General features: G+C 42.6%; 1 protein-coding gene across 1 annotated transcript in view; it reads left to right on the top strand.

Annotated features, from left to right (window-relative positions):
• Window positions 1-255: 255 nt before the first annotated feature.
• NKAIN2 (sodium/potassium transporting ATPase interacting 2) overlaps window positions 256-10240 on the top strand; it is a 572885-nt gene continuing 562900 nt past the window's right edge. The window contains exon 1 of the mRNA XM_040599422.1: window positions 256-894. Within this exon, the coding sequence (XP_040455356.1) occupies window positions 841-894 (54 nt within the window). The 5' untranslated portion in view covers window positions 256-840. The remainder of the gene's footprint in view (window positions 895-10240) is intronic.

Here is a 10240-nt window from a genome sequence, read left to right as displayed (position 1 = left end):
TCTGCCCCGCTGCCCTGCCGTGACTCGGGCCGCGCCGCGCTCCGCCGCCGCCGCCCCCTGCCCTGCCGTGACTCGGGCCGCGCCGAGGGGCTGCGCTCGGGCGGCAGCGGGGCTGCGGCGGCCACCGGCTGGGCGCGGCGCGGCGCGGTGCGGTGCGGGGGAGCCCGCGGAGGCTGGGCGCGGCGAGGCGTCCCGCCGAGACAAAAGGCGCCCGGGACGGCGACGCCGCCCGCGCCACGCCCTCGCAGGCAAAGCGGCAGCCGCCCGCCCCGGCGCGGGGGAGCCCCCAGGCACGGGGTTTCCACTGCCGAGGCTCCCGAGCCCAACCGGGAGGAAGAGGAGGAGGAAGGAGGGCGGGGGAGCGGCTGTGCCGTGGGCAGGAGGGAAGCCGCTCTCCGAGCGTGAACTGAGCTCAGCACCGCCGCCTGCCTCGCCTCGCCTCCCCGTCCCTCCTCCTCCCCTCCTCCCCCCGCCTCCCCCCGCCGCAGACGGCCGCGAGCCCGGATGGTTTGCGAGCGGAGTTGAGGGGGCAAACTTTGAAGCCTAGATGCCTGTGGGGCTGCGCGGCAAAGCGCGGCTGCTCCTGCAGGCACCTGCCGCCGCGCGCCCCCCGGCACCGCCGCCCTCTGCGGGGGCGGCCGGCCCCGTTACCGGCGGCCGCCGAGGCGGCGGGCGCTGCGGCCGCGGCTAGGGCGGGCGGGCAGGCGGGCGCGCCCCCATGCGGGTCCCGGGCTGGGGCGCGCCGGCGGCGGCAGGCGGGAGCCGGGCGGCGGCCGGGCGGTGCTCTCCCGCCGCCTGAGTGGGCGCGGCGCGGGACGGCGGCGCGGGGTGCCGGGAGCCATGGGCTATTGCAGCGGCCGGTGCACGCTGGTGGCGGTGTGCGGCGCGCAGCTGGTGAGTGGCGGCGGGGGCGGCCCGCGGAGGAGGGGGGCGGCGGGAGGGAGGGGGCGGCGGGGCGGCTACCCCGGTGCCCGGAGGGGGAGCCGGGGGGGGGGGGGGGGCAGCGCCCGTGCTTTGCGGGAGGAGGGGGCGCGGGGGCCGGGATGGGGAACCGCGGCTGCGTTACAGGTAGTTTCGCGGCGGCTCCGCCGGGGAGGCGGCGGGGCGACTGAACTCGGGCAGTTTCCCAGGCGTTGGCTCAACTTGGCGCGGGGTTTCCGCCGCGGCCGCTGCCGGGCCGGCCCTGCGCAGCGCGGGGCCGCGGCGGGAGGGTGCGCAGCCTGCGACCAGTTTGCGTACAGGTGTGTGTGTGCGAAGTTGTTACGCCTGAGCTCTTCTGCAGATGTGTTTGTTTGGGTTCTTGTTTGTTTGTTGTTGTTGTTGGTTGTTTTTTTTCCTTTTCAGACTGAGTGGCCGGTGTATGTTAACAATGTATCGTTACGTTGTTACAGAACTGAAACAATTATACATATATATACACACACTTGCCTTTTTTAGAGGAGGTATGTGGCAGCAGTTGTAAGCTCAGCTACCAGCCAAACTAGACTGAGTTTAAAAAGTAGCCGCTGAGATACAATAACAAAGAAACTGACTAAAAATAGATCTGCTGGGCAAGACGGTTACACCGTGCAGTTGTATCGTGGCACCTTTCAAGTGACTGGGTTTAAAGTTAAGAAACTGAAGACACGTCCCTTTTGGTAGTACAGACATGGATTATTTTATTGTTCTGACATGAGTTACACGATGCATAGAATTTGTATGGGTTTGGATGCAGTGACACACACAACTGAAGAGCTGTCAGTGGAATATGCCCCATTTCTTTTTTTCATTAGACCAAGTGTTCGTGTATTGGCAGAACAGGTGCTGGAAGCACCTTTGTTAAGCAGTTAACCTCATAGCAGGGAGGAAATAATTCATATTGCTCCAGCCCTCCACCTCTTACTGAATAGTTTTGCTGAGAAAGTGTTAGTCGGTATCAATAGCAACCAGCGTTGTCGCCAATTCCTCTCCTGCAGACAGGTACTAAGAGAACTACAAAAGAAAAAAACCTGGTAGATTTCAGGGATCAGAATCAGTAAAACGGTACACAGGGAAAGGAAGGTGTATGAGCACATCAGATATTCAAAATGCCCGTGGTTGTTCTATCGGTTATAGCCAATCCTTAATCCTTTTGTATTCTGGAAAATGTTTTTTATTTGGATGTGCTGTTCTCCACCTAAGTTATCTGATTCTTTGTAACTGGATGTATCTTATCAGATGTGATTTATTCATGCACGTTGTCTAAAAAAAGAATCTTGAATAGAAGTAGTGAATCTTGAGTGGAATGGTAGGAATGTAACCTTTTCTAGCTATTTGGAAACATAAAATTAATCACCAAAGTTCTTCAGATCCATTTAAGTTTCAGAGGCATACTTTTCATTTATTTTTTCTTTGCTGGAAAGGGAACAAAAATGGTTTAAAATGTACTACTTGCAGATAAAAGGTTGATTTTTTTTTTTCTTAAATGCATTCAACAACCAGACGGTTATGATGACTACGGAATGTGCTAAGATATTAAATTATTATTGTTTTGAAAGTCTGTGAAGAAAAACATTTGCTAACTCATTGTGACAAAAATACATGCAAAACTAATAGTAAAAAACATCAACAAATTGCCCCATAGGAATGTATCAGCAGGTGGATGGGCAGGTAAGCTAATGGAGAATTGTAGCATTACTGTAAGCTTTCTGAAAGTGGTTGTAAACTATAGGGTCGCATGTATATGCACGTAAGTAAATATTGTTTTCGTGAGTAGCTTAAGTGAACTTTAACATATTTTCATAAACTAAAAACACACTTGGAATTTTTTACTGAGCAAGAAAGGGACGCACTAGCTGTAACACAAACCTCTGATTCACGCTTGGCCTATGTTATGATGTTTAGATAGGTTCAAGGCAGGAATAATCATTTACATGAGAAAAAGGAGTCAGGAATGGAAAAAAAAAATGCACTCTCTTAAAATCACTTGTCATATTCCTTCATATGCCATGCCATAGACAACCAGATGGAGACAGGTCACGAGTTTTTAAATCGAGGCGACTTAACTGTCCTATGTAGGCCTATCCGTGATTGATCAGTTACTTTTTTGGTAAAGGCTGCTTAAAGGAGTGGAGCAAATGCTGTCAAAATTCATCCTAGAGTTAGCACGTTAATGCAGATGCAAAAACAAAGAATGAAGAAGTTATTTGGGCTGAGGAGATGGGTGTGGGAAGCATTTCTACAGTGATAACCACACGTTAAAAAAAAAAAAAAAAGGCAGAATACTTCTAATGTGAAGATATTTTATTACTTTGGGTAATTAAACCTGGGTTTAATTTTTAAAATGGTCATATTTGAACTAGAAAATATACTTTTGTTTAAGGAAAAAATGTTTATAAAAAGAAAAGTTTCTTCCATTTTTTTAATGAAAATGTTTTCTTCCATCTCTGTATAGCTAGGATGTGGTGATCTAATTGGTCTTTGTAGGCACTGTACCATAAAAAATACTGAGGAATATTGCAATTCATTAGAGAAGCTGTTACATATTGTACATAAATAAATGACGTAGATGTTGCAAATGGACAAAAAAGGTGGTTGTATCAACACTGGTGTAGTGGTAGAGCTACATCAGGTTGAGAGACCCTGCACTAGCAGGTTTTTTTCATAAATGCATTTTAAATGCTTATAGCTGAGGAAACATACTGTACCATCAGATTATCAGAAAGCTCAAGGAATGTTTCTGTTCTCAAGGGCGTGCTGATCATTGCTGCCCTGCTTATTAACATACATATACCTTCCTGTTTGTGCTCTCATTTGTACTATGGAAAACAACCCTTGACAGCTCATTTTCCTCTGTGTTTGTAGCCAATGAGAAGAATTAACAGCAAGTAAGAGCTAATTTTGCTGATGTTAGGAACAAGGCATTGCCTTTGTATACAAATCTAATTATCTCAAAATATAGTTTCATTTTTTTAAGATACTAATTTTGGTCACTCTTGTCCTTTGTCCTGAAGAGAACCCAGGGCATAGGGGCTCTGGTGGTTTTTGTCATATGCCAACTACTCTGGTTGCATTGAAAGAATTGTCTGCTATTGCATTTTGTCCTTCAAACATCTTTATTTTTGGGTGTCTCCTTGTCTATTAATAGCTTACAACAGTGACACTAATATCTTGTTGCTTAGTCTTTTTAGTAGTGAGAGCAGCAAAGGTGAGACTGCCAAGATTATTGTGCTTTCTAGAAGGCTTTAAGAGCCCCATGGAAACTAGTTTGAAACTTTCTACATGTTCACTGTTGCTGCTTGGGAAAACTTGGAGCAGTGGCAAAACAGTAGAAAGTACTGCATGTTTTCAGCTTAGAAACTCTCATCCCAATGCAGTGATGAGAAGGGACATCATTTCATAAGGAAACTTTAAATCTCCAGATCATTGCCTTATTGTTTCTATCCATCAGACAAAGATTGCCGTATTCCCAAGTCTAATTAGATGACCGATAATTCAGCCTTTGCACTGCCTTCTCTCAGTTTCCATCTGAAATTATTTACATCATTCTTTTCTTACATTTTGCCTGTTCTTTTTCTTTTCTTTTTTCTTTTTTTAAAAGTAAATTGTAGTGTAATTCAGATATTCCAGCTAAAGTATTAAAAATATGTTAACAAGCTGCATATATCCAAAGGCTTAGTTAGTGATTCTGGGGTATCCAGTCTGATGCTCTAAAGAAGCATGTATTATAATGGGCACAAAGTCCCCAGTTTCTAAAATTTGATGTCTTTCACAGGCATCAATGTATGATGTTTGCAGTCCCTCCTTTTCCTCACTGATACCTCACCATTTAGGGCATAAGCACACTGACACACAACCTGGTTGTATCTCTTTGTGAACTCTTCCGGTGTGGCTGAAGCCACTGTCCAAGTGTGTCATTGTGGCCAAGCAGAATGACGAAGGCACCCAAATTTGGTTGTTTTTGCTAACTTAGGCCCAATCTTTATCTTTGCTTTGAGCTAATGAAAAAATGACTGAATGCTAACAGCTTGCATGGAAATGTCCTTGTTCTGTGCTTTTCCACAAATGAGCAATGCAAGTTAAGAAAATTCAAATACTTTAAAAACTGTATCAGCTGAGGTAATTTCTAAACTTATTTGTGATACCCACGTCCATAAACACATACTTGGTTACCTTGTTGCACGTGATGACACATATTTGATCGCAGCAAATAAAGTGGTGGAACCACTCAAACCCAGGAAATTAATTACATACAAACCGGGAAGTAGTATCCACTGTATGTCTTCTATGACTTCTGACATCATGAGGGGTGCCCATAATCTGTATTGCACGCATGGAATAAGACTGAAGAGTGTCCTGTTCTCTTCCAATTCTCACACACATTATAGAGCTATGGTACATGTAACTACAGAGGACAGAGCTTGGTTCTTAGAGGAAAAAGCCTACATTAGTGATCGGTCCTGTAAAGTTTTGGGTTGCTTTTTTAAAATGTGAACAGCAAGCATCCTATGCTCATTCAAACACTTCAGGAATCACGATAATTGGAAGTTATAGTCTGTATCACAAATCTACCTACAAGATTCAGCACAGTTCAATACAGTGAATATCCTTGCTTGGGGAAAACCTTGTTTTAACAGTTTGCAGGTTGAATTGATTCTGGACCTTCAGGGAGTAAGGCTTGCCGGATTAGAGCTGAGGTCTCTCTGAGAGCAAGGTGAGGGCATTCACAACAGATACTCCCTAGGATTAGCTACTCTGCAGTTACATGTAATAAAGAACATCTTTTTGTTGATATAGGCTGTTATGTCCTGCATATCATCAGGGTACTTTCTGATGACACACTAAACGACATAACCGGTATACATAGCATGTTTAATTTTTTTCATTTTTGCTATAGGAATGTGGTAGTGAAATTTTTTGGTGTTTGCTTTTAACTGCTGGAGTTTGGAGAGGGTTGGTTTTTCTTTGTGCATGTGTGTTTTAATTGTGTTTCATTGTCACTGTTGCCAATGGTTTTCAATAGCAGCTTTATGAGAGGGATGTCTGCAGTGGAAAATTCTGATGACATATACATGTTCCTACTTTTTCTGCTACCAAAAGGGAAATTAAAGACATGGGCTTTCCATGTGGACTGGCAAGTGATGTTGTTGCTGCTCTTAGCCTGTGGATATGTTGATTTATCAATTTACAAAGAGAGTAGAAAGAATTGGTTTCTGTGTTTTGGATAGTACTTAAGTACTGTCTTTGAAATTGTGACTGTGCCAACAACTTGTGTCTGTGCCTTCTTTAAAGTTCTGCTTCTTGCTTTGTTTCAATTTTGATAAGAAAGAAAGTGAAAATTTTAGTTTCACTGTATCCAAAAACATTGCTGTCTTACTAGGAATGAAAGGGAAACAGTCCTGTGAATAGCAGACTTCCAGCAGATGTATGTTTGAAAGCTCTTGTATAACACTAAGGAGTAGATTTTGAGGTGTTGCTGGGAATATATAAACCAAGGAATTGATCATGAATTCAGAGCTAACATCCTTTGCTGCTATGAAAGAAGTACGTAGCAACCTTTTTAGGTTTTGATGGAAAAGTAAACACACCTTTTCCATTCTGTTTTTGAGATAAAATACTGAGGATTCGTAACCAAACTGTTTTTTTCTGATAACTTGAGGTAAAAAATGGTGACGCATGCAAAAAAATACAGGGCATGTGTAATGGTCCATTTTGTCATTTAATTTTAGTGGCTTGACATTCACTATGAATGGTTCAGTATTATTTTTCATAGAATAAGAGAATAATATTGTGAATAACCAATCATGCACTTAAAGAAAAGCAGAGTATGTTGTTTTAAGTTACAGGGGTAAAAGGTTTCAGACCAGCTGAATAGCAAGTTTAATTCACTGCTTTTTGATGCTGAACTTCTGAGTTCAGTGAGCAGACTCAACATTCAGATACTGTGATGATGAGTAGGAGGGAAAGTTGAAGAGACTGACAAAAGAGGGAGTTAAATAAACTACCTGAATATAGGGACCTAGAATATCTAGTGAACTTGCACTTCTTGTATAGCCATGAGGTAAATCTTTGACACTAGATATTGATTTCATATTGTCAGATATTTGAGATAGCATCTTGAATGATGAGCAGCAGGGTGGGTTTAGTTTGATCTTTTTTCCCCCATGCCTTTACAAAAAACTCTAAGTATTTTTAAAAGACACTAAAAAATCTCTGTAATCAGACGGTAGTCAGTGGAGAGAAATCTCTCATTCTGTAGCCAACAGAAGGACAGAAGGGAACAGGTTTAATTGCAGAACGGTTTTTGAGTTGGTAGTGACTTTGATGTCTCAGGCTGAGCTCTGGGGACATATGCTATGCAAGCACAGCAGATAAGGTTTGTAAACAAGTACTTGGTGACTTGTTCCAGGAAAGAAACTAAATCCATTTGAGGTCTTCTCAATGGCCTGGTGCATGTGATGACATGGGTCTTAACCTCTAGTTTCAGTTAGCATGAAGTTTTGAGAAGCTTCCCTGGGCTTAGGGACTGGTGAGATTTGGCCAGCATCTGCTCTGGAGGCTCATGTCAGTGCCCAGCGAATTACCCACGTATCCCCATACACTTCAAACCGCCTTTTTGGTCCCATGGTTCCACTGAGCTCAAGAGATTATCCCAGGTGTACAATGCCAAAAGACACAGCTATGTCCAATGACATTTTATAAAATCAGAAATCTTAAATTCCTATAGGATTTATGGTTCTGAGTCTGAGTGACATTTAGTGGACAATAGTGAGCATATTCATATTTGGGTAGGGACAAGGTCTGACTAAATCGGAATAATATCTGTAGGCTCCTCTGTGATCAGAAGAGGAACTCCTTCAGGGGGCAGGTCAGAAGGTGCCTAACATTGTTTTGTGCCCTAAACTGCCCTTGAAAGTTGTGTCTTAAGAAAAGCGGTCCTTCAGCTTAAGTAGGCTTTTTGGGAGGGGCAGGGAGAGAAGAAATCACAGACCCATTGTATGAGGTTTTGCCACCCACAGTACTTATTATTTAAATTTTCCTCTCTCTCTTGCATTTTCACTAGTTGTTTTACTGAGGACATTTTGATTTTCAGGATGACTATGATCTACAGATTGAGAAATGCTGTTTTGGAAAGGCATTTGTCTCATTTTTGACTCATTTGACTGAAGAAGGAAACTAAGGAGCTTGGTTTCACCAAAGCAATGTCAGCTTTTGTGCATGTGTCCCTTAAGATCTCTTAAAAAAATTAATGCTAAAATCAAATGGATAAAGCCAATTTATGCTCACTGTGGGTTTGGGGGGATTTTCTGTAGCTTCTGACAGGACTGAGGAAGACAGGGACCACTGTAAATAATGCGTGATCATAAAGAGTACACTGAAAACACAATATTTTTGAAGCATCAAATAGTTTATTGTCATCTAGACTAATCTTTATTTATTTGTTTTATTATGGTGAGTGAAAGAGAAGGGGCTGTTGAGCGCTACCTGACTTGTGAAGTAGAATGGACGCAATAGTTGAAATGACATTTTCTTGCCCCTGTGGCAAATAAACATTTCACAGTTTGTTATTTTATACCCTCTCCCCAGATGTACGTGTACCAGCTGGATAGCATCTGAGAATTGTTTCAGCATTTTATCATTTTATAACCCTCTGATAGAAATGACATCTAGAAGAAAAATTACTGATTTCTGTGTTCACTAAAAAGTAAACATGCATAGCTAATAGTTCTATTCACCACAGATCATACTTATGCATTTTTAATAAAAACTTGATTTTAATTCATACATAACTTATGAGAAATGTTTATCAGTTTAGGGCTCTGCTGATTCCCACTTAAATGTTTACATATATCTGGATACTTTGAAAAAGTCTTTCATTTGAGGCTCAGATTTATCTTTTATACACAAACTTGCTTCTCTGCTGCCTATGTAATGATGTAATGTATATAAGAAATGTGGATTATTATACTGATTGCTAAAATCAGTAAAAGTACCATTTATATGGCATAAATGAATCTCAGATTTTCCTATGCTGTTTGAAGTAACAGTTTTCTAGCATTGGGGTTTGGGGGCTTTTTTCTGTTGTGTTTGTTTTTTGGTTTTTTTTCTTAGTTGGGGTGTTAGGCTGCATCTCTAGTGGCAAGTCACCAGTTACCTGTAACCGGAAAGTTACGAGTTACGTGAATGGAATAGGAAAAGTCTGTTGTATCCTATATTCATACCATAACAAATTGAGGTCTGGTTTCCTCACCCTTCTTTTCTTAGGAAGGAATTCTCATTAGCAGAGTTTTGTGCAGAAGGCAGCATATGAGGTTAATTCTATTTTTCCTGATGCATGTTGAAATGATGATGCCTATCATGTTTATATGTCATGTCACCTTTCAGAAGGCAAAAATGCAGGAACCACCTTCTGGAGGCGGCTGCCTCTTTCTTGTTGGCTGTGTAAGGATCTTTGAGTTGCTGCCCAGTTGGGAATGAAACTCCAACCTCTCCTACATTTGCATGCATCTTTATTTATTATATAGTTGTGCCTGCTTATCTTTGGTGGTATCTTTGTATTAAAGAAAAGAAGATAGACTGTGAAGCTCATTGTTTAGAATTTAGGCAGAATATAACTGAGCAATGCGTAGCATTTCATCTGGATGAATAGAAGTTATGCTACAGGCCTAGAACAGGGGTCACAGGGCTGCCCCTGTCCACCTTGAACAGCATTTACTGTCTTTCTAAGTGATCCCACAATAGTCAGTAAGATTGGTCTACAAGAACAAGATAGTATTAAGAGACAGAGGGTCTTGAGTCTAAGGTAGTGACTAATATTTGTGGGAGAAAGTTTAGCTGTCTTAGGAAATGATGTAATTCCTTTCCAGGTGACTCACACTATGGGTCATTATACTAATTAAAAATTCCTTTAAACTTCTTCATAGACAGACTACTAATTGGCCCTCAACAAATATATTCTTCTTGTTTGAAGATAAAAGCTTTTGTGAGGAAGGGAAGATAGATGCTGTGATGTCTCTTTAGAACAATTCATAGATGTTTGAAAAGCCATTCTTCAATAATTAAACAAAATGTGAAGTTCGCAAATTTTTGCTATGACCAACAATGGCCTAGCATTTTTCATTATCCTCTGGTCACAGTCTCTGTGGCAGGCTGTTCTATTACTGATCACAGAAACAAAAGGAGGAAAAAGCCTGTTGTGTGTCATTGCTGCCTTCACAAAGCCACAAATACATTAAACTCAAGATATTGTTCATTGTGCACTTGAGCCACCATTGACAAAGGT

The sequence above is a fragment of the Falco naumanni genome, chromosome 6 (assembly GCF_017639655.2).
Source record: "Falco naumanni isolate bFalNau1 chromosome 6, bFalNau1.pat, whole genome shotgun sequence".
NCBI lineage: Eukaryota > Metazoa > Chordata > Aves > Falconiformes > Falconidae > Falco > Falco naumanni.
The sequence above is the reverse complement of the archived record's forward strand: the minus strand, read 5'-3'. Positions and strand labels throughout refer to the sequence as shown.